Source organism: Filicampus tigris, chromosome 9 (genome assembly GCF_054856515.1).
Source record: "Filicampus tigris isolate MCC_2025a chromosome 9, RoL_Ftig_1.0, whole genome shotgun sequence".
In the NCBI taxonomy this organism is placed as follows: Eukaryota; Metazoa; Chordata; class Actinopteri; order Syngnathiformes; family Syngnathidae; genus Filicampus; species Filicampus tigris.
The window spans coordinates 19,924,150-19,949,223 of NC_141225.1; the positions used below are offsets into that span (position 1 = coordinate 19,924,150).

At 42.6% G+C, this 25,074-nt stretch overlaps 1 protein-coding gene across 3 annotated transcripts in view; it reads left to right on the forward strand.

The window, feature by feature from the left end:
• Positions 1 to 25,074, forward strand: part of arhgef10la (Rho guanine nucleotide exchange factor (GEF) 10-like a) — a 109,030-nt gene that overhangs the window by 25,431 nt on the left and 58,525 nt on the right. The window contains exons 7-18 of one of the 3 annotated variants that reach the window (XM_086040691.1): positions 665 to 760; positions 3,687 to 3,795; positions 4,880 to 4,980; positions 5,084 to 5,161; positions 6,729 to 6,908; positions 8,611 to 8,727; positions 11,651 to 11,743; positions 12,164 to 12,334; positions 14,965 to 15,110; positions 16,332 to 16,504; positions 20,556 to 20,671; positions 22,545 to 22,672. In XM_086040691.1, coding sequence (XP_085896817.1) covers positions 665 to 760; positions 3,687 to 3,795; positions 4,880 to 4,980; positions 5,084 to 5,161; positions 6,729 to 6,908; positions 8,611 to 8,727; positions 11,651 to 11,743; positions 12,164 to 12,334; positions 14,965 to 15,110; positions 16,332 to 16,504; positions 20,556 to 20,671; positions 22,545 to 22,672 — 1,508 coding nt within the window. Of the gene's footprint in view, positions 1 to 664; positions 761 to 2,965; positions 3,112 to 3,686; positions 3,796 to 4,879; positions 4,981 to 5,083; positions 5,162 to 6,728; positions 6,909 to 8,610; positions 8,728 to 11,650; positions 11,744 to 12,163; positions 12,335 to 14,964; positions 15,111 to 16,331; positions 16,505 to 20,555; positions 20,672 to 22,544; positions 22,673 to 25,074 lie in introns of those variants that run through there. The other 2 variants (XM_086040693.1, XM_086040692.1) reach the window with 2 other exon arrangements.

Consider the following 25,074-nt stretch of genomic DNA (forward strand, 5'->3'; position numbering starts at 1 on the left):
TCTACTCATCAGCGCCTCTTTCATCCACTGGATGGCGCTGTGGGCACATCTCAGCTTTGGGCCTGTGCTCTGTGAAATCCATACAAATATGAATGAGGTTATGCTGAGTCTAATAGCCATTTTTTACCCATCTATGGGCATGTGTTTGTTATTCAAGGGAAGCTGAATCGATGGTAGAGCAAAGAGGGGGAAACAAAAGTATGATTTTATGTGGATGACTTGCTCAGGTAATTAAAGCGTGGAGGCCTTTGGGAAAGTCTTTGCACTTTTCAGTCTGCTGAGCAAAGAGGAGCAGACTTTAAGAAGGAATGTCGGAGTAATTACTGAGGAAACATTAAGTATTAGGTTTTCTAGTTCCAAAACACTTTGCTTTTAATTAGTTTCACCCGATTAACTTTTTTTTTGCTTTCTCAATGTGGAAGTTGGCTGATTTTTTTTTATTTTCACACTTGACCTTTTTTGACTGCCAGTGGGTCTCATAAATCAAAACTCCCCGAAACACAATAACTGCTCCATGCTTTCACTTCTTGTCATTATTCTGACTCCCATTTTGTGTAGCTTTGATCATTTGTCTTGCTGCCGCTCTTCCTCGCTCTCTCTTTCCCGTTGCCTCCCCATTGTTTTTCCTTAACGCTGGCTCCCCACTCCCTTCCCTCACCTGTAGCTGTCCCCCGAAGTGCGGCGGCTGAGGGAACGCTGTGCCAGGACCAAGCGTGAGCTGGCTATGAAGCTGTCTGGCAAGCACAACTATGACATCAAGGTATCGCAAAAGTGTGTTTACATGTTTGCCAAACAAGCTCAGCTGACTCTCGGCCATCGTAACCCTTTACTAGATGCTTTTGTGACCTTGTTTTTTTTTCGTTTCTGGTGCCTTAACGACCAAATTGTGCATCTTTTAAGGTATAATGTGTGCTTAGTTTGAAGCAGATGTGTCCTCCGAAACCACAGGGCGCAGTAAACTCCAAGATGAGGTTTAATTAGTGTTAACATTACTTTCTGTTCAATTCGTGCCCTAGAAAGTTTTTGGGATGTCTTGTTAGGCTGGATACTTGAAATTGGTGCTAATATAATTTGTTTCTAACTTAGCAAGATTCATGGAAATAACTTTGATTAGATTCTCCGTCACAATTACACAGTGTAAACTAAAAAGCTTGGCAATTCAGCGCCATCCGTCTGTCTAGTATACCTGCTTCGGATTGGGGCTCGTTTTAGCTAATTTCCTAATAGGGGTTTTTCAAAGTACAAGTCCTGTTATTCGCCACCAACATTGCTGATTTGCTGTGCGTTTTTGGGTATAGGTCCTTGAGACTTTTTTTGTGCATCTTTTTTTAATAGACATGTCCAAATGTCCACCCAATTTCATGTTCATCAGTTAACCTGGTGTCAAGGGCTAATTCTGCCCCATACCCCACAGGGATCAGTGTAGTATACTCCAAGATTATCTTTTAATATTTATTTTAAGAATTACAAACAAGCATCTCAAAGAGGAAGCAAAACCTGGTAGCAGTTAGCTAGTTCAAAAATCTCCCAAAAGGCTATAGCTGCAGTCTAGCTGAGAAAGTTGGGGTCCGCTTGCTTATCACTACAAGCTATATTTAGTGACTAATGGAAGCCTTCTCTTTTAACTACATTGGCCTTCTGAAACCATAGGGGGCTGTGTGGTATATTTCAGGATGAGGCTAGCTTGTTCATCTAGCAAGTTGAAAATGCTAGCAAAATAGCTACACTATGCCACTAAGCCACTATGAACAAAGGTAATTCTAATGTCTTCAGCAAGAAGTCCAGCCAAAAGTTAGTTGATGATGACATTGGGACAAGATGACCTCATCGAGAAGAAAGAGGTACTGGAAGATGACACACACGGTAGCTAGTTAGCTTGTTCATGCTCAAGTAATCATCAGCTTTGAAGCTTACAAACTACAACTACATTTAGACTGAAAGCTCTTTAATCCCACATAGATAGGTGGCAAACTTATCACTTAAAGTTGTACTGTAGGAAGAATTAAGTATGGTAAAAGCTTGGAAACTAGCTGAAGTTTGCTGAAATAATTAGCCGCCTGCTCTTTAAACTTCAAAAGGGCAATCATACTAGAAAGTGTTATATTGTAAGAAGGGAAAAACAACTTTAATGTGGAACTAGACTAGTGTTAATAGTAAAAAAAAAAGTTGCAAACCAGCTACAGTGTGACCAAACAGTGAGCCACTAGCACTTTATTTCCACATTCATAGAGGGAACACTATATTCCGTGAAAGTTGAATTGTAGAAAGAATATCAACTTGAGTGTGGAACTAGGTATGCCTTGGTAAATTCACTCTGATTCCCAAACACCGCTCAGAGTTTGCGTGTTTGAAGAGGCAGAGCATGCCCCCGCTCTTAATTTCCGAAGGCAGCCAATGTTCTAATTTAAACCAATCATCATGTCGTGCTTGAACTGTTAGAATTTGCAAAGTTTGGATCAAGCTAGTTCAGGATAGAATACGGTGAAAAATGAGGTCCAGCAATCCTAACCTGAACTCTGGAGCGACTTAGGTGTGAAATTATTAACACATTATATCGTATCCCTTTCTTTTTCAAAGTCAGCAAACAATACACCAAACAACCACAGGAGGGCGATCTAAGTCTGCATATAAACCTGCATTACATATTGACTTTACAACGGGCAGAATAACCTGTAGTGTATATCATTTCACATGTTATTGTAACCCACATAAAGAAACAAAGATAAATCCTAAAAGCTATTAAAATGCATGAATGATTTAAAATCGAATATTGTGTTAAATAAGTAATTAAAATAGTATGATAAAAAGACAATTTGACTGTCTATCAACCCATCTATACAAAATAGTGTACTGTTCCTTTAAAAGGCGCCGTGCCTGGCAGTGGTATTGCATCATCAGACAGCTCCCCCCAACACACACACACACGCACACGCACACACACACACACACACACACACACGCACACGCACACGCACACGCACACGCACGAAGCAGAGGAGACGAACAAAGAGATAATTACGACCGAATACCAAAATACTTTTGGAGACTTGAAACATTCTACATGGTCTGTGATAAATAAAATACTTATTTAATCGATCTACGACCGTTTTGGTGAGTTTAAAGTTATCTTGCCGTAACTTTCTTGTAATGCTACATGTGTGGATGTTAGCTAAATGTTACCATCGTAGCTCGGTGGAAATGATGTGGACTAAGCGCCCAATTTTATTGATTTGATTTATATGGACACATTTATTTGCGTTACGCGACAGAAACAACTTGGATTCCGAGAGGGGGCGACTTATACTCCAGTGCGACTTAGATATGTTTTTTTCTTCGGTATTATGCATTTTATGGCTGGTGCAACTTGTACTCCGGAACGACGTATAGTCCGGAAAATACGGTACTTTTCCCATCATATCATCAAAAAATATGACAATGATGTGACGTGCCAGTGTATTCTGGGCCCCACGCGGTGTCTAGTTGCTGGGCTCATGGGTGGATTTTGAGAACACATTCAGCCACAAACACGGCTCTCCCCACGCCCCCATCATCTCGTTCACTGGTCTGATTAGGACTCGCGGGGAAGCCGCAGATGGCGAGATTCCCACCGTGATCAAGTCCTGTCAGTAGGCTGTGGAGCCAATGACGGAGCTTTGATGCCCTCCTCCCCTTGTACCTTCAACTAGGTGCAGCAGCTCATGAAGGCGGCAAGAAGCAATACCAAGGATGGACTTGAAAAGACCAGAATGGCCGTCATGCGCAAAGTCTCCTTCCTTCACCGGAAAGACACCATAGGTAACCTACTGTAACATCTTATTTGATCTTTAGCCTTAGCCATTTGGGGGACCTCTAGCCTACTGGGGCACCCGAGCTTCAACCTTTGTGTTGACCTGACACCACTTATTTTTTCTGGGACTCTGTTAATGCTACAGGTAATGTTTTAGGTCAATGCAAGTTTAAAGGAGAGGTTAAACACTGAATGAAACTTGTAGAACTACTCCCTCTTTGAAGACTTTGAATTAAACCCCCTTCCTTATACTGCATTTTACGGGAAAACATTGATTCAAAGTTGAAAACCCAAGAAATAATAAACATAAATTGTCTATTAATGATTGTATACTGACCTACCATAGACACAAAGGGCTAAAAGTGTGCCAGAAAGGTGAAATTTACTTTTCCCCCTAATATTCACAGAAATATAATATATGAATAAATTGGTAATCCTAATAGTTCACAAGATCAAACATATTAAAGGTAAAATAATTTTAAACTATTCACTGATTTTGCTTTAACCCTGCTATTATGTTGTGGGTCACACTAACTTGTTTTAATGTGTAAAACTTAAGAAAACTATTGACAAATGTAAAAATAATGAAATTCTGTCCCTATCCTGCATAAATAGCTGGAGTCCACTGAATATTTTTTTAATACATATTTTTGAGGAACACATTGACCTGGCAGTGACACAACAGGCTAAAGAATAAAACAAGCAAAATGAACTTCTGCCAATACTCATTTTAAAATATAGATTTTGTAGGGGAGAAAGTGCTTTTAGTAGCACTAACCATTGACTGAATAGTTAGTAAATTTTTAATGAATAAACATCCTGCAACCCACAAACATTGTTTGGCGTACCAAACAAAACAAAGGTTACAGGGCGCTTAATAACTCCTTGTGTGAAATTTATAAATGCATTGTTGTTAAAAGTTTCCGGTTCTATGGTTATGTGCTTTACTGGTACTCTTCTCTCAAAATGCTCCATTTTATTGGATTGCGCAGGTTTACCTAGTACATTTTTGACTGCAAGAGGCTTTCAGTTAGGTCTGATGTTTATCTTTTTAATTTTTTTTTTTTTTTACTTGTGTCTCTGTGGGATCAGAGGAAGATGACGACGCTGGCTACCTGGATGTGGGGATATCGGATGTGACGCATCCGCCGCCGCAGCTGAGCGCCATGCCGGAGGGCCTGACCAGCCACCAGGTTGAAATTTTTAAACTTCCGTCCGCCACTTCCTCCCTCTACACAATGATATTCGGTATCATCCATCAGCCGCAGCGCCATCTCATCCTCTTTGTCTTTGCAGGTTGTCAGGCGCCACATCCTCGGCTCCATCATCCAGAGCGAGCGCAGCTACCTGGAGTCCCTCCGGAGGATCCTGCAGGTGAGCAGAGGCCCTCTCCACCGCCGCATGCAACGGAAACGTGTCATGTGATTAATGGGATCGCTTCTCTCGCCAGTTATTCACCATTACTGCCACCTTGAACAGTAGAAATGAACACTAGCGAATGTAATCCAGCGATTAAAAAAAAAAAAAAGACATCAGCACACTCATTCACCCATGGGCACACACACCTGGTATTAATGCAATCTCTCCTCTCACTTGTTGTTCATTATAACTGCCGCCTTGCGCAATATAATACATACCGGTAGTCCAATTTTTTAAAAAGTCCATGGCGCACTCGTTGACCTGCGGGCATATGCACTTGTGTCCTACAACTAATGCAATCGCTCCTCTTGACAGTTATTCATGGTAACCGCCACCTTGCACAATAGAAATCAAACCGAAGACGATCCCGTGACAGCTTTATGACTGATTGTTCACGGGACAAACAAACAACGCACCAAGATGGAGCGCTTTGTGATGTGCAGCTCGGTGGAAAAATGTCTGTCTTGTCACAGCGTCCAGTCGAGTGGTAAAAGGCGTTGTGTCCACAAGCCCAATTAGACACTGAAGGTTGTGACGTTCTTCACCGCTGGATGGATTTTTTGGCGGGTAAGGGAGGGGGAGAAAATTGCAGAAGGAAGCAAAGAAAGGGACCACTTTTGCTCCAGTAGCCCGGTACGCATTATGTCCACTTGAAGACGTGCCAGGCGCCTTTGTGGAGGCTTTATCAACATCTCATTGAGTGCGCCGCGAGGCTTTTACCTTTTACGCCTCACTCACCTTTACTTCTAAGCAAGTTGAAATCACTTCGGTCCACTTTTTTCCTCTTCCCCTTTGTCGATTAGAAGATTCCCAACTCTTAGCTTTGTGAGCTAAACTAATGGGCCACTTATACCCGCGCACACAAACTTCTAGGAGGTTTTATGGCATCTAATATTGCAGCTTGCGTGTTTAGCACGTCTGCCTCACAGCTATGAGGTTCGCAGTTCAAATTTCGGCTCAAGTGCTTGCGTGTGGTTTTCCTCTTACATTCCAAGAAGATGCATGTTCGGGTAAGCGAACGGGTAAGCGAAGTCTCTAATTTGTTGGTGTGAAATGTGAACATAAGTGTGGAGGTTTGGTTGACTAATATGTGAGATCAGTCCAGGATATACCTTCATCTGGATATGGATCATAGAAAACGGATGAGAGGTGTGCTCTTTCTCGTAGCATCACAGCATCGTGCAATCGGATAGTTAGTTGTGTGGTTAGACGTACTGTATGTAATACTTACAATGACTTTCAACATGACAGAGTGGTAAAAATGACTGTAGCCCCTTTGACACATTGGATTGATCATTTCATCAAATCTCAAAATTCTCCTGGCCGATTTCCATCCGTTTTTTGTGTTTTAATGTATTGCTTTCACTTGTTATGTTATTGCTATTTTGTTATTGTAGTGTAAAGTGCTTTGTTACAACCGTAGGTGTTATGAAATGTGCCATATAAATACAGTTGTATTGTATTGTATTGTATAATGTTGAATTACTGATTGAAATGCTTTCTTCATGCTTTCTCTGTGTAGGAGTACCACAAACCTCTGCTGGAGGCCGACCCGCGCATCCTGAGTCCTCGCAAGATTCGGCCCATATTCTTCAGAGCCCGCGAGATCACGCACTGCCATTCCATGTTCCAGATTGCGCTGGCGTCTCGCGTGGCTGAATGGGACAGCTGCGAGAAAATCGGAGACTTGTTCGTCGCCTCGGTCAGTGTTAAAATCGACTTTTCTTGTCCGTTTATCTGGGGATCTTAATAAGTTTGAGCTGGGCACCACAGTAGGTGCACTGGTTAACATGTTTGCTATACCATTTTGAGGTTTGGAATGAGAAAACTCAAATTAGTGATCACAGGTGCGCAATATGTACAATAATATGTGAGAAACGAGCATTACCTCTGCCAAGGAGGATTGCTTGTTTGTTTTGCACATTCGTGAGTTACATTTCCACCTTTCCCAGGGCATCGTGTCAACAATTTGTTGACTCCTTAGTGAGTAATCGTGCACGACTCTTGCTCCAGTTATCCCCTGCCCTAATGAGGACAAACGCTACAGATGGGTAAAGTTTGAGCTGGGTCACTATCCGGCTCTCATATACCACCTCTGTTGCTAACCAAAACAGAGGCACTTTCCCAATCAATTAGAGGTCCAGTAGACTGTGGTCACATTGCAATGCTGTGCAGACTGTTTGTGTGTTCCGTGGACCTGGGGTAATTAAAAAACACATCCGATAACCCCTCAAACACTGAACCGAGGAGGCTTGTTTATTTGTTTGCACTTGCCATTTTTTTTTTAAAGAACTTTAGACTGCTCTCTGCCACAATTAAGAACTTTAGACTGCTCTCTGCCACAGTTCAATTGAGCTGCAGGTATTGGATTGAGAAAATTGGCAAGGATTTATCGGTAGGGGACATGCATTCTGGCCCTGAAATGAATGCGTTCAGCAGGACTTTTTTCATTGTGAAGGTCTGCACCCATTAGGTCCACTCATTATTTGTCTATCAGCGCCAAGGGTTCAGCCCTCTAATTCTCTGCTGGGCATCATGCAGTGCTGCTTTATTGCGGTCCTCAGACCGAACGCCAAATGAGGCCTCAGTGGGAAAGAAAAGAAAGAAATAAAGTGCTGGATGAAGCTGGCCCTTCTCTTCATCCAGGATGAAAGTGCAAGGAACGCATTGGTGGGGAGTAACAATAGAAAAAAAGTATAAATACTTTGTTACAGTATGTGACTAGATTTTTTCAGTTACAGTATCTGTACTTTACCCAAGTACTTTGTTTTTGTCCACTGTATTCTTTTATTCCGTACATTTGAAAACACAGCAGTGCTTTCTGCTTACTTACTATGTGAAAATAGGCTCGTTACTTTAATCAAACGCTGCAGATGATGATGTGATGTACAAAAGATATAAATGGCGTTAGGGAAAGTTGAATGCCGTTTAGATTATTCCCCATCCATGGCCTTGTTTAAGAGTTTTTTTATGTTGTCGTTGACAAGAATGATTCATGGTGACTGTGTTGCCACCAACTTGTGTTATTCCAAAATGAACGGTCTAATCATTAGTTAATTGGCGCATTTTTTTGTTTGTCACTTCGCAGAGTTCCCAAAGCTATGAGAACATCTTGTTTTGATCGAGCCAGTCAAACAACAACATGCGAAAACATTTTTTGTCCTCTCAATATGTCCACAGAATGAATTAAACTCATAAATCAAGGCACCACTGTATCTGTATTTCTACTAGAGAGTGTGAGTACTTTAGGCACCAGTAAAGATAGTTTGTGTCTGAAACTCACTCTGAAATTGCCCGCAGTGAACTCTTGGCCAAACACTTCAACGCGGTTCTTTTTGTTGCAATCGTCCCAGCGCAAGTAAACACTCCTAAAGACGCTTGCCCCTCGGTGTGTGTGTCCTCAGTTCTCCAAGTCCATGGTGCTGGATGTGTACAGCGACTATGTGAACAACTTCACCAATGCCATGGCGCTCATTAAAAAGGCCTGCCTGTCCAAACCGGCCTTCCTGGAATTCCTAAAGGTGAGCTTCTGTTTTCGAAGCCGCTTTTTTTTCCCCTCAAATAAAGATGTGTTGTTTTCCTCTGTAGCGTTTTGAGCTGATTGTGACTCGTCTCCCCCTCCCCCAAGGCAGATGGCCGTTTAATAATGCATACATTTTGGCTTTGTACGTAGACAATCTAATACTTTCCACAACTTACCTTTTTTATGTGTTTTATAAATGTCCTGCTCTTGTGAAAATAAGTCCTATTAGATGTAGACGCATTTTATGGTTTGGGAATATATACCCCATTTTCTCAAATAGCGGCTAGGGGCAGTTTATTTACTAGACTGCAAGACCGGGTGTTTATTTGACACAGGTCGACGGAGAATGGTTACTTCCGTGTTACAATGGGAAATGTGTTACTGCCTCATATTGTTCCCTTTTCAGGTCCCTTTATTGCTAATTACAGTCAATAAAAATAGTTTAGTTGGAGTGGAAGCAAACAAGATTAAGTTAAGCAACCCACTTGTGTTGTTTTGTTCTGTCGCGGTGACCTGAGAAAACCACGCCGCTTTGAACGCACGGGCCGGGATCAGACATGCTCACAAACAACAACAGCAGAGGCCATTGGAAGTAATCTAATGTTATCAGAGAGGAGATTGGGGGCAGCAAAGAAATGTAGCGCCGCGGCTAAGCGGATACTATGGAATATAAGTTGCAGGGCAAGCTAAATGTAGAGAAAACATCTCGTATTGAACAAATCAGTAATAATGATGAAAAACAACAATAATGGAGGCCAAAGTGAGAAGCGGGAATATTTAATACCACTTTCTGTCAGACCGGTAGCAGCAAGAATATTCTCTTTTGAGTACTCCCCAATACCGATACTGACACATGATGGTTCACCCACGTGTCAAATGGCCGCAGTGTAGCGCCAATCACTGGGGTGGAGGACTTAACCCGTTGTCAATTTTTTCGGGGGACCTACAAAACGGAAAAACTCTTTACGCCTCCCGAGTGGATGACACCTATGTGAAATGTTATTTCCTTCACCATGATGTGAGAGACATTCTGTATTCCTTTCTTTTTCTTTTATCCGGAGGGCCCGTTACAATATTATATATCCACGCCTGGCTGAAACATGTTGAATGAGAAACAATATGCCGGTTGTGTAAAATGTTTATGCAGACAAGCTGAAGCACTGCAACTCAATTTATTTGCATAGCACTTTCACAACGGCTGCAGCTGTAGCATGAGGTAAAACATGAACAATAAGACAAGCAACCTTCAAAATCTCTTTCTCCATTTCTACATCCGCATTGTTGTTTGAAGCGGTTATAGATGAAAGCGATTTGAGTCTCCTCTCACTAGTTGATCACAGCATGCATGATGTCACTCACATCTGTTAAGTTTGAAAGTAAACGAGCAACTGCGGCGTTTGTTGTTGAGTAACATACACACATACGGAAAGAATGGGTCAATTATCCAGCTCCAATTAGATGGTCTTCATTTGACTTTTCGCACGCCAACTTCTTTAGAACGCAAAAATATACACAGAGAACTGAATTTGTGAATAGCGAACCGCAAATAGGTGGGGGCTGACTGTAGACATATTGGTTTTTAATGACCCCGACACCACCCCCGTTCCCCCATTCCCGTCCGGCAGCTCCACCACTCTTACTGATCCCCCGAGGAGAGGCGCAGTCAAGCTAATGGTGGTGGAGGAACATTAGCACCTTGTAATTTCCATCGCGTCAGGTCGCATCTTCTGCTCGCGTCCGTCGCTTACGTCCTCTTGTCGACCGGCCACCTGGAAGTGACGGCGCGGCGAATAACAAATCATAAACGAAGCCCGCCGGGTGTCCAGACTCCCATTTGCCGGCTGGCAACTGTGACTCTGCTTGATGCCTCCCATAAATGATTACTGAAGGCAGGATTACTGCAGGCGCGTTTTTTTGTACCAGCAGAGAAATTCAGGTCCTGTCCTCAGTGTTCAGTCAGGTGAAGTATATTATTGTGTGAGGCAGTCCCGGGGCTTTGTCTGCCATCTTTGATCAGCTGCTGAGCTTGAGCATCACTGGCCTGATGAAGAAATAGCAATGTCCTCAATCACTGCCGCTTATGTATATTCTATTATTCACAGCATATTGAATAATTGAGCACCGTCTTCACCGGTGGAATTGGACGGACTATGCAGCTTCTATCATTATTAAAAAAAACGGTTCGCCAATCACAAATTCAACTATTCACGTTTTTCGTTTTGTTTTGTGGGACATATCTTTAGCTATTTGCAGCCAGTTTTCCCCTAAATCCAGACCAGAAGCATGGGTTCTTTTTCTGTAATTAATCATGAAATAAAGTGTCGAACAGAGGAAAAAGAACAAGCATAAGGACAGATGGCCTCAATAACCTTAATGGTCCATTATGATGTTTTCATTCACCAACAGGAGCATTACCAAACTCTTAAGTGTCCATACTCCAGTTATTGCGTAAATTTTACCTCCGTAATTAGAGGTGAAAGTTATTCATACATCTTCACAGAGAAAGACCCCCAGTAAGCTTTTATTTCTTTTACAGATTTTGTATTGGAGCTCATTAAATTGTGAAATTGATTTTATACTTGAGTCAAATTTGTGTGCAATGATAATGTGACAATGATCCAGGGTCTAGTCACAGCACAAATTGGGCCGAGCCAAAATGGAGTTATTAGTTGGCTTTGAATTTCTATAAAGCTTAGAGCTCCATGGCTGACGAGATGCCATCCCATACTATGGAATACTCTCAGTGAACGCGACACCATAGAAGCCAGAAGCAACCTTGTGTTGTGTGGTGTTGGAAAAATAATTTGAGGATCTAATTTTTTACAAATTAGCACCAGCTTTTAGGTTTTAAGGAGAAGCCAGGGAGGCAGATCATATATTTTCAGTCAGTGACAATGTTCTGTTGCCTGTTGCAAACGCAGAAGAAGCAGGCATCCAGCTTGGACCGCATCACTCTCTACGGCCTGATGGTGAAGCCCATTCAACGATTCCCCCAGTTCATATTGCTTCTGCAGGTATGCCAGCGTTTATCAAAAGGATTAAGCGACTTCAGATTTTTTTTTTTTTTTTTAAATAGCCAACACCAGGGAAATAATTGTCAAATCGAGTTTGACTCAGCAATGATGTCATTATATTTTTTTAATTGTCAATTCGGTATCCGCACATTTGTTTGCCTTCAGCCTCCAAATGCACGTTCCATCTCCCCTGGGTGCAGCCGCCCCACCCACCAACTCACTCATCCAATCACATTCAGATGCCTCCACTGCCTCGCAGATAGTCAGCAATAATAAGTTTAACTCCAATTCACACTCGGGGTTGCTACTCACTACATTACACAAAGCGGGAATCATTTGTAATGATGTCTTGTCACGACCCGTCAACAACCATGTTACATGAGCAAAAATACCAACAATCGCTTTTACTGCCTCCTTTAGGACATGCTAAAGAACACGCCCAAGGGCCACGTGGACCGCCTGCCCCTGCAGCTCGCACTCACCGAGCTGGAGACGCTGGCCGAGAAGCTCAACGAGCAGAAACGGGTCGCCGACCAGATTGCGGAGACCCAGCAGCTCGCGCGCAGCGTCAGCGATCGTCTGCTCAGTAAGGTGACCAATCACAACAAACACCGTTGAGTACTTTTTGAGTGCCGTTGATACCTGCAAATGAAAAATCAGACATACAGCATCCGTTTTCGATACCACCAACTCATTAGGGTTGCTGGTGCGCTGCAGACTGTCCAGTCAATGGAGCCAACATGCGACAGTATAACACAATCATGAAGGCAAATAAAGTGCCAAAATACTGTAAGTGACTCAGAACGCTGCAGCGATATTAGTTGTTTTTTTGCCGAGATGCTTATAATAGATGCTTGTAAGTATTGCTGGACTGTCTGTCTATATGTCTTGCTGCACCTTTTGGTTGAAATATGATGCTGTAAATGCTAAATATTAGCCCATCTGTGGCGGCGTTTTGCAATATATGTTAGAATTAGGATAACTTTAAATTCAAGTTGTGTAGTTTTTTAACTACCCAATGTGTAATTCTATCTGTTTTATGCTTAGTTTTCATGTTCTTCTTCTTCAAACTAATACTTGTGCACTCACTTTTGCTTTGAGATGCAATTCATCAACAATCAATTCCAGACAGTCGCCAGAATTCTAATCATCGGCGATAATCTCTAGCGCGAGGTGTTTTTAAAAAATTGGATAAACTCCCGAAAATGACGCCTGTTATCATAGCCACTCTCAATTAGCAACACGAAATGAGGTTTTGCAGCTGAACGTCTCAACAAATGCTGCGCTGTATAAAAAGAATTAGACGCTAAATGACACATTTAATTGGAAACTGTGGAGAGCCCTCGCGTTTTACGCTCCTCACCCCATCCCTCCTCGGAAACACCTCAACAACCCAACCCCCTCACTACTTCCTCTTCCCAGTCCACCGATGCATTCCAAGCCTCCAAGAGGAGCTGATTGGGCCGATCGGCCTTTATTCCTCGCACCCAATTCACTGCGGTGACACTGCAGAAAGGGAGACTGCCTCTTCCTCTATTGCCCCCATAACTGTCCAATGAAATATTCATTCTTTGCCTCAGACTGTCTACACTGGCCACATTGAACAGATAACAAAGTGAGAATGCGTACCCCCTACACACACACACGCACACACACACACACCCCGCACATAAATGTGCCGCAAAGCCCATTGTGCCCTGATACTGACGACTTTAAGAATACGGTCTTACAGCAAGGAAGTCATTAAACCACCAATCACTCCCTTTATGGGCCCAGGCCTCAAGCGAACCACCGGGTAGCCGTTGCAGTCGAAGGGACGTCCTCCAAGATGCTTCTCCGCACTGCAGGTGGTGGACGCGGCATTTTCACCATGCAAACATCACATCATGGAAAGCTTGAAATGCGTATTTGAATGAGCTATTCGCTTCTGGCAGCATTGGCCTGCATCAGTAAAAAATGCAGTGCAAAAAAAGACCAGGAAAAGAAGTAGAGTGGTGTCTTGAGATGCGAGGTGTCACGGGGAAGATTTGTTTTGCTTTCACTTGTAGGTAAAAAAAAAAAAGACTAGCAGCAGTTTGGCACACACTGTTCAATGCCATTCCCAGTTGAAGTTTATTGTCAAACTTATCATAAAAGAAAGAGAATCATAAGGTGTGTCTTGAAAACTTTACGTCTTTGCCTTCCGCTAGCTTAATGCTAACACACATTGCAAAATGCCATTGGCGAGCTAATGAATAGCATCAGTAGGTGCGGTGTCATAACACTTTAAGCAGCGGATGTTAGAACACATTTAGCGACAATATAACAATACTCACAGGCACATTTTTTTACCCTCTGCGAAAAAAAACAGGTCTTACAGAATTTTACATAGTCAGTTAAAGTAGTTGTGAAAGTCTTCTTCGTTTGTTCCTTCATGACTGTATTATACTGCCTCCGGTGGCAAAGGTGCGCATACCTGAAGGAGACTCAATGACTTAATCATGATGCACAACCTGTTTAATTCTTAACATTCCATTTAATCATTGTTTTATCACATAAATATTATACAGTGTTATTTTCCTTTCCTTTGTTAAGTGAAACAAAAGATGAAAGCTAACATGATTTTTGTTACTGTCAGTTACTGTCTGTGCAAAACCTTTCGATAACTTTCGATAACTTGGCACAATGGGGCTGGGCGGACTGCACACAAAATAGCTAAAAGTTCTATTTTATGAACTTGCATAGTGCTCGTACTGAGAAAAAAAATCTTGAAATCTATATTTGAATGAGCTCTTCACTGCTGGCAGCATTATGAAACCAGCTTCAGATCAGCGCTTAATGCATAAAATCGGACAGACATATTGATTTAGACACTCTTAAAAGAAGCGGGATACAGAGATAAAAATGCTTCCTCCTGAATAAAATGCTTTTATTGGCTGCTGAAATTGTGTGTGTAGCAAACCCGATATGCAGCTTGCTTTACAAATCTATTGGCAAAAGTATTGAAGGGTGAGCTCAGTTGTAACTTGCTGTGTAGCTGTTGTCTCGGATGTTTTTAAAAACACATTTAGTGTCAATAAACCAAACATGTACTGTATGCTAGGTTGATAGAAAAACTGTTGATGGTGTTGACAAAAACACATGCAAGGTTTATGGAAGACTAACTTGTCTTGGATTTTTATAAAAGCAAGGAGGAAAGGAATTTTGATTTCTGATCTAATTCATCCAAGTGTCCTTTCCAGCAACTGAATCTAGAGCAAGGGTCTCTGGTCCAGTGCGAGACACTCATCGAGACCGTGTACAGCGAGCGAGGACAAGTCCTCAAGTCCAAGGAGCGCAAGGTCTTCCTCTTCAACGATGTCTTAATCTGCGCCAACATAAATGTCAAGTAAGTCCAGCCGGGAGACGCAAAATTCCCACTTTTTCTGCTCGTTTGTTTGCGGCGTGGGAAGTTTTCCTCTGGAGACTGGCAGCAAATGGCAATTAGGTTACATGAGGCTCGAATGTGACGGTCTGAGAATATTCTGGCGTAGCACAGCGCATGTCTGCGAGGGGTTTTGGGTGCTATCTGCGCGTGCAGGAGTTCAGTCGGCTTTTTAAACAAAACGCTAGAATGCCTAACGACAGCTGCAGGAGTCCTAGATTAGTGATTTGGGCTCTTTCCTATGAATCATCTGTGACAGAACCATCAGTTTCATCTTGGAAAGCAAAGAGAGGGATTTTGTATTTAGGATTCATATTTTTTTGCTAAAGATGCCACTTAGAGCCCTCTTGTCAGATTAATTATCGCTCCATGTATCATTCCTCTCAAGAGACCCAAAGTTGACTTTGCCTGCCCTCTAGTATCTCGACAAACTGAGCGCGATGTTGATTGTCGGCGTGATTGCATGAATACATGAATGGCAATGAGCTCCTCGTCACAGCATGCCCTCCAGTTCTGGTTGGGATCATGTGTGATGAGCCACATCCTAATTACAAAAACATCCATGTTACATTTAGAGAAGACGCTAAATTGTCTTCACGAAAAACACTGATGTAGGTGGAGGACTAAATTGGCCTCGATGTTTACAAAAAACATTCTTTAGGTTTGTTGGGAGGCTACGTTGTCAGTGGTGTTTACTAAAACATGTACGTTAGGTTCGTTAAAGACAAAGTTGACTTCGGTGTTTACAAAAATGTGTTTTTATGTTCATGAAAAGCACTGAATACCAGTTTACAAAAAACAAGGTGCATGGAAAGACGTAAATTATCTTCAATGCCTACAAAAATGTGTGTGTTTGGTTAATTGAAGACTAAAATACGTAAAAATTGCCCCTTATGTTTCCGAAACATTCACAGATGACATTTTTACAAAAATTTTGGACAAAAACTTTCTGTGGTGTACATAACACCAAATTAAGTTTGTTTTGACTCTGCGTGAGCTTCGTTGACTCCAAAATTGACATTGCTCACGAAATACATGTTTAGATTTAATGAGTAAATTCTCTTTGATATTTACAAGTGTCTTGAAGGATAAAATGTCAAAAACATGGCTGTGAAACACATTTTCCAAGTTGTGGTTGTGTGGCTCCACCCTGTTCATCAAGTTATTCTTGTCATCTCCCACCAGGGGGTCTCCAGACATCAGCAGCCTGGTCCCGGTGGGGCCCAAGTACACCATGAAGTGGAGCGCCCCCTTGCACCAGGTGCAGGTGGTGGAGGTGGGCCAGGAGGCATGCCAGGGCAAGGACGCCGTCTTCCAGCAGAATGCGAGCAAGCGGCAAAGCGGCGTCCACGCTTCAGGTGAGCCCAAGCTGAGATCAAGCGCACCTCATCCGTTTCATCCATTTGCCACATGCGTCTGCGTCGAGGTAATCCAGGTGTGTCCAAACATTTTCCTCCGAGGGCTGCATACAGAAAAATGGAGGGATGCAAAGGCCGCTTTGAAAATGTTTGACTTCAGTTTCTCAAGCACTTAAAACCAATTCATCAAGCAATTATATATTGCTACGGTGGTGACTTGAGTTGTTGTGGACCTCCAATGTTCTCTGGGCCGTTGTTTGGACACCCCTGAGTTCATCTCATCACTTGGCCTGACTTTTAGAGTGACTCAGCACGGCTAATCAGTTCCCGTCCCCAAGTGTTCCGCAGAGAACTCTGCTTGTCACTCTGATTGAGGACGATGTTTGTGAGAAGGGATAGCGATGACGGCCACTTGTTCCCGCGCCAGCCTCGGGCCGCTTTATCTGGAAGAGAGATGCGAGGGTAGACGGCCCCCCCTGCCGCAGCTTCACCGCCGTCTCATTTCACTCTCTGATAGACCACAAACACGTACACGGCGCAGTCATCAATCTGCCGAGATTGTGCCGCCATTTTCCAGGCCCAATTAGGGAGCCTCGCGCGTTAGATAGGAACTGCCGGTCAAGGAACTTGTCAAACACACACTTCGTACGATTGAGATGCATACACGGCCTGACCAGATTCCAGATGGATGTGATAGTGGACATATGATGCTCCATCAGAATTGTACTGTAATGATGTACAATAAACCCCGAAGGGGATAGGGAAGCAAGGGAGCGTTGATCTCCCGCATGGACTTCTGCGAGTCAGTTTTGCTTCCGCCACGTCAAAGACTGTGCGCGCCTCTCCTGCGCTGACTTTAAAGGGAATGAGAGGAAATGCACCCATTGGCCGGGAAGCGAGTTGGCTGTGGTCACTCCCACAATGACGCAAACACTCTGTTCTTTGTGCTAGAAAATAGGCCCCAACTTGCAAAGTCTTGGTGTGTTTCGTTGAATGCAAAGCTATTATTCCCTCTGTATGAATGGCGACAGGCTTAATTGTTTCTGTGGTCATCTTGACAAAGTGTATTTAATTGTTCTGCCTGTCACGCACGGTATGTCGCTAGCATAGATAGATGAACAAAGTTTTTTTTTTGTAGTAAATAAATTGGATTTTTTGGACCAATTAAGTGAAATTGTATAATTTCCCTCGGCACACCTGATGATCTCTAACGGCACATGCACATGTCATGATTAATGTGTTGCGCCTTTCGTCTGTTATTTATGATCATCACCATATTGAACAGTAGAAATATTTACAAGATGGAGAAATAACACAAAAAGTCCTAATCTTACTCTCCTCTGATTACACCTGCCTCATTGGTTGGAGTGCATTTATCGTCTGATGTGTTCCAGCAGGCTTTGGAAGCGGATCAGACAATGGTTTACATTCACCTATTCCCGCAACGACACTTGAAATCCAAAGGAGAACGTGAACACCGTCACACCTTGCGCGACTTAGTCGGGGAAAAGCCGATGTTTTGACGGAGCGCTCGGGGCTGGCGGCTGCCCGCGCACGGCCATTTGTGAGCGTGAAAACCCACATCCGGGCCTCACAGGATTACGCTGGATTACAACTCAGCACATTCACCTCAGGAGGGTTTTTCCCGGCTCAAATTGAGGCAGACTTGCTACCCTTCGGATCATTCGCACAACTGTGTATTCTGGTTCAAACAAGCACAGTTTATTTGAAGTATTTTCATATATTTATTACTATCGTTTTCATTTTCGGAAAACACTCGTCGCCACCTCGCCTTGAAAAACGTGCTTATTGTACGACCCTCAAGAGGCCCCCATACATAAGCCATAAATCTCATTTAATTTTTTGGGTGAAAGCACATTTGGTTCGTTAATGAAGAAACAATATTTGCCTGTTTGACTTGTGAGCCAATATGTGATATGCGAGCACTGCATGGTGTCAGTAAATTTCACTCAAGTCACTTCACAACAAGTGGCAGTTCTGCATCTAGTGAACAATTTTTCAAGAAACATTCTTCAAGTTTACCATCAAACTAACTAAACAAAAAAACAAGCGGAATATATGTTGTGTATTTAAAAAAACATAGCTTTGCCATTGAAAAGTCCGCTTAGCTTTATGCTAACAAACAATGCAAAATGCCATAATCAGGCTGACAAATAGCATCAGTGTTGCCGTCTTATAAATCCCTTTAAGTAACGGATATTTAAAGCTATTATGTGGAGACAAATAATATAACAATACTCACATACATGTTCTTTATCCTCTGCGAAGAACAATTCATATTACTCCTTTAGCCTTAGCTTTAAGAGGAGCTATAACTGTTTATCCATCCATATGTCTTTATTGTACTGCCCCCTGTTGGCTAAGTTACACACACCAGAAATTTCAGCACAACATCCATTGAATGTAAGCAAAAAATGTAGCAAAATCTGTTTCGTTCTCCCGGAAGTGGCCCGAAATAAGTTGGTGGTGCAGGTGGACTCTTAGAAATTGCATTTAAAGGAAAAACGCTCTTTCGGTCATCGTGTGCACAAGTCCAAGCATTCCTGCGATGCCTTTTTCTGTCCACCTATTGATTTCTTTGCACACATCGCGGCTGTCACGGGCTTCCTGTGTCCGAGACGCCATTAAAAGCAAAGCCCTGGAATAGAGCTCCTTAAATGAACATCTCAAGCACATCCAAACATCCTCACTTCCATTCACGAGGAAAGACAACAAGTCCCCGAGGAGGGACCGCTAAACCCGCGTACAGCCTGTGATCTTCGTCTTTGTTTATTACACACTAGTGGTGACGGTGCGCGACACCTCTGCAGTCAAATGTACCTTGCGGATTTAATTAGGCGCTGGCGGAGCCGGGGGAAGGTGCGCCATCGATTGGCGGCAGTAGGCAAGCGAGACTTTGAAGGTAAGCGCCGCCTGTGGATCGATGCCGTGTTTTGCGTCTAATAAGACACCTGCGTTCCATTTGGCCCAGCAAAGGGCATCATAGCCCCGAATAATAGTTTCTACATTCCATGGCTGGAGCTCCACTCCGTAATGATGAAGATCGATCCAGCCACAACACAACACGCTTTTTCCATTTCTAACCCTGCACTTTGTGAAGAACACTGCTGCTGTTTTTTAAACTTCAAATTGTTGTTGTTGTTTTTTTTCTGCCCAATCCCTCTTTACTAGCCAAATGTACATTATTTAAGAGGCATATTTCACTCTTGTAAGAAATAATTTCACATCCAGCATGGTGGAAGAGTGGTTAGCATGTCCGCCCCAGTTTTGAGGTTTGAAGCTGGACTGTCAGGTCTGGTCTTCCAGTGTGGATTTTGCATGTTTTCCACATGCTTCTGTGTGTTTGGTCAGCGTACTCTGGCTTCCTCCCACTTTCCAAAAATAGGCATGTTAGGTTCATTGAATATTATAAATTGTACATAGGTGTAAATGTGAGTGTGGATGGTTGTTTATAGTGTGCGCCCTGCAATTGACCGGCAACCATTCCAGGGTGGTGGTCGCCTATAGTCAGCTTTCAGAGGCTCCAGCTTACTTACTTACTTAGTGATAATATTTCTATAAGAATATATATTTTTTAGATATCTAAAGGTACGCCAGATGTCTTCTTTTCTGTGGGCTTCTGTAGCCAAATGCAGCAGCCACAGTTTGTGATAATACAGAATTATTGACAATTCACTCCTTTGCCCAAATGAATGTCAACTTTGTCGTACTTATATGTGGATAATTTTACACTGTGAAAATGATTATTCAAATCTTTGTAAGAACACATTCCAGAGGTTATTTCGTGGGAACGTCACATTGCTCATTCATTAAAAATAGATCCATTATGTTTCCTGGTGTGCTTCTGTGACCTCATATTCATATGTGCTCTGCATTAATGAATCCTCAAGTTTTCAACACAAACTGGCCACTCTAAAAGACAAAAGCTTACAAAGTTCTTGCAGTTCAGAATCTTGAATGTGTTGTCAAGTGCTTTATTGTTTTTCCAGTGTCATCCATTTTAGTCTGAAGGCCATCTTGAATGTTTTAGGGAAATCCATCCTGGGTCCTCCACGGCTCTACCAAGAACTGCAGGAACTTCAGCATGACCTTTGTGTGGTGGAGGACGTGACGCTACTGGTGGGCACCCTGGAGGGGACGTATCAGGTAGCAGGCTCAGTTTGTAGACAGGGCGATGTTTAAGATGTTTCGTTTACCACTGTGCTGCTGAAAATGAACTCAACTCACTAAATTGGTCTGAAAATGATGTACTGTTACATTATTTACAAATACTATACCTTAGTTTCTCAATCTATGTCAGTTACAACCAAGCACAAATTTCACACTGAGAGTGCATTTGAGAGTAAATTGAGACAAAATCAGAGGCAGATTTAGGATATATATTTTAATTTCATGATGTTGAAAAAATGCACCAGAAGTACAGAAGTACAGATTTTCAAAACTTCCACTAACAAGCCAGGCTAAACTTAGCTCCTCCCTGACATACAGAGAATGTCTCTTAATCGAGATGTATCACTTCAACATGTCCTTGACACCAATTACTGTACTATTTTTCTATTTAGACGGAGCTTTGGCAGCATTCTGTGTGATCTCAGGGCATTTCAGAGAAAGCACAAAAAACACAAACAGGACAATTTGTGAATAGAGACGGCAGAAAAAAGGCAATATTTAGGCTTTTGTGTTTGGCGGATTTCCCCTTGACAACAAATAGCAATCTACAAGAAAGAGGTTGGTTTTAATTTGTTTTTCAAAAAAGTAAATTTTTCAGATCCGTCAATATGCAGGGGATTGCTTTATACAACAAACCCCCACATATTTCCGGTTTGATACTTGCGAATTCACATTCACAGATTTTTTTTCGGGTCTTTCTTTTTTTTTTAGTTAGTAAAAAAGTCACCTATTCGTAGTTTTTTTTTTATGGCCTACGCCATGTCTAATATAAAAATATTGCTTTGGCGCCAAGGAACTGTTCATGTAACGCTAGCTTCATTTTGTTATTCAGCTGCGCCATATTCTAAACGAAAAAGTGCTGCGCCGCTATCTTTTTGCGCCTTTATACAAATCTAATCCTTTTCAGAGAGGTGTCAATTACATACTTGATGACTATTTGCGTTAAGGTTTTGTCGATATCCCGCACGAATAGCAGGGGGTTTACCCTCTATACCTTTTGTAACATTTTTTTGTAACACAACTGTGGTGCAGATTTTTCAAATGTAAAATATGTGCCTTGACTCCAAAAAGTTGGGAAACGTTGCAAGTGCGCCTTCTGTCTCTTCATCAACAAGGCTGGGGTGTTACCTCGCCCTCCTACTGATGCGAGAGTCATACTCGCTATGCCGCCACTCCTCCTGCAGCGTTCAAATCAGGACACTTCCCAGTAGTCTGCAGTTGACACAGTCGCAATGTCATCCACTGCGTAATGCAGGCGGAAGAAGGCTGGAGGTGATCACAGAAGAGTCTCTCAGGCTAATGGTGGCACCTTTGCCTTTATGTGCTAATACACGACAGTGTCCTCAGGAGACTGCTGGACTGCCAGTCAAATAGGCAAAATAGTCAATTCACTTCTGCAAGTAGATTTGATTCTATTTGATGACAGACTCGCTGGTTGCATCATCTGAAATTCTTCTGATGATGGGATACTTTTAAAGGCCATTCAAGCCGTGCTTGAGCCCACTTGGGACCTGAAGTTTGGCACGTTCGCCTAGTGTGTGTGCTAGGTACTCGGAAGAGGTTGGCTATGGCATGGCATGATGATTGATTGACACACGCGAGTACTGCGATGTGATTGATCTTCTCCAGCTATGATAAGATTAAAAAGAAGGACTAGAAGTAATCCACAAAGTTAAAATTTAAAGTTAAAGAGTCCACAACCTGCTCCGTGATGCACGGGCACGCATGCATGCGTGTTGTTCTGATGTGCCCCTTTCTTCAAAGTACGTATGATGCTGCCTCCGTGTGCCATTTGTTGCCAACCCTGGCAACAAGTTGAAACTAATGTTTAATGTTGTCTCCCATAAAGAACCTGAACACCACAGTGGCCCAGGACTGGTGTATGGCTCTGCAGAGGCTCATTCGTATCAAAGAAGAGCAGATTCAGAGTGCCAACAAATGCCGCTTACGCCTGCAGCTGCCCGGCAGGCCAGACAAGTTAGTACAATAACACACGCAACTAACATTGTGCCTGTGGTTTCCACATCAACACTGAAAAAAATGCTGTGCATTGTTTACTCAATGTTATTTATTCAAGTGGTTGCATGAAATACAATCATCTGAATCCAGATACATTTTTTACGTATACTATACATCTACTTAAAAAATGTATCTGGATCCAGATTATTTCATTTTGTGCAACCGCCTGACGAAATATAATTGAATAAATTCAACTGTCATCAACATCAACTGTGCAGAATGTTTTTCATCTACCTTGCATTTATAAGTGCAGTTCAATGTTATTTAACTTGCTAGTACAAGCCACTTCATCCAGGTTCACTTGGCGATATTTTGTGTCATGGGTTGTACAGAAAGTGTGTCCATATCTTTCCTTCGTTTCCGACCACCAAGCCCATTTGCTGTCACTGTCGCCATGGTCCGTCAAAGGAAAGCGTGAGCCGAGACCAATGACCGCAGACCTGTTCGTGTTTTGTTGTGCCGGTGTGTGCAACGGTGCGTGCGATGCGTGCGGTCTTGCGTGCGCCCCGCGTGCTGTCCCGGCGGTGGGCGTGCCCAAACGAGGATAAGTTGCACCAGCATCGCAATTTTTTGAAAGACAGATTACGTGTACAATAGGAGGGGATGTCATAAATTTTGAACGTCTGCCGGACCACACGCTAACAATTTCGGCCTGTCTCGTCACCGAAAATGTATGTACGCCACGTCATCTTTTCGTCGTCAGAGCCACGTTTAGCTCGTCATCGTCTCCTTATCGTCATGAAAAAAAGGGCCGTTAACGAAATATTTTCGTCATCGTCATCGTTGACGAAAACAACACTGGTACAGTGTGAATAAATGATCTGAATTTCTTTCACAAAACACTTCCACAAACAACAGACCACAAATGGTGAACTGAATTCTACAGTAATGGGTTGTGTGACCAATTGTGCCCGCTTTGAGAAAAGCGCAGCTAGTAAAAAGGCTATTTTGGATGACGCAGGAAGCGGGAAAATGAAATAATGGTGGCTGATAATGGATCCCATTTGCGGGCCATTGGTGTGAGGCAGGGTGATGGACAAAAAAGACACTGATTGCAATGTAGACACTTGAGTGTTTCTGAAAGAAACTATAAGGAGAAGAAGACGGTAATGATTGACCTCCGCAGTGCTACGCTCAAAGCGTGTTGACCGCCCTCTGTGCAGAGCTGAAGTGACAGCTTGAGCATATACATTGGTTGTATCCACGTCTCCCACTTTCCTTGTCGACTGTCACAGCAGACCTGCTGGGCCGATCTGCTTACTCACGTGTTTGATGGCCCCAGATGTTCCCCTCACGTGAGTGTCCCTAGATTGCCTTGAAAGGGAGGGATTGCTGTTTTCAGAGATCCTCTAATGCAGGGGGTTTTCAAACTCAGGCACCATTTATCCAAGGACCCGCTCATAAAGTGGTGCGGGCGGAGTCATATTTTATTATTATTTATATTATATGTTAAGTCTGATTTTTTTTCCAAAATAAAATTGTAATATTTAAATATTACAGTCAAATTTTAATGAAGGTTTAAAGTCATATTTTCACCAGTACATTTTTATAATCCACATTTTATTCTGGAAAAGATGCCAAAGGACAGTATATTCTCGAAAAAAAAAAAATCTGTATTTTTGAAATATATAATGAGGGCTTTTAATTGGCCCAAAACTAAGGTAGGGAGCAGTATGTGATTTATTCGGTTTGGCCGCCATATGTACGATCTCCAATTTTTCAAAAGGCTACAACATCATTTATTGTAATTTATTTTTGAGGAAGGACCCATATGCCGCTGCACACGGACCCCCAGCAACTTCTGAACTCCAGTTTGAGAACCTCAATAGTTTAACTAAAACTAATTCACAGATTTAAAAACAAAAGTCCACCGTACGCATAATCTTACATGAGCACTTTGTCAGCCACCATGTATGTGTCATAATTACCCTAATAAACGCCACCTTCCGCAATACTGTACAAATAAACAGGACTACTAGATAGAGATGGGCGATATACATCGTCATCGATATCATCGGCAATCTTGCTTTCACGATGTGTAATTTTACATTGTCGAGTATTAATACTGCCTCTAAAAGCATAACGACTCGAGTCAGTCGACGGCCGCAAAGTATGAGGAAAGGCTGAAAATCAGTGTGCATTGACGGCAGAGGAGGAGGAAAGTGATAATCGTTTGCCGAATCAGCGGGCAGGACCCGGTCACTTGACTCTTGACCGACTGCAGCCGAGCTTTTTCATCCTGGATGATCGGTTAACATTCAGTTTACACGTTTTTAGTCCGCTTCATTCATAACTAGCCTGTATTCCCGAGGCATGTTGCACAAACTACGACGGCTTATTAGTGTGACGCCAGGATACAT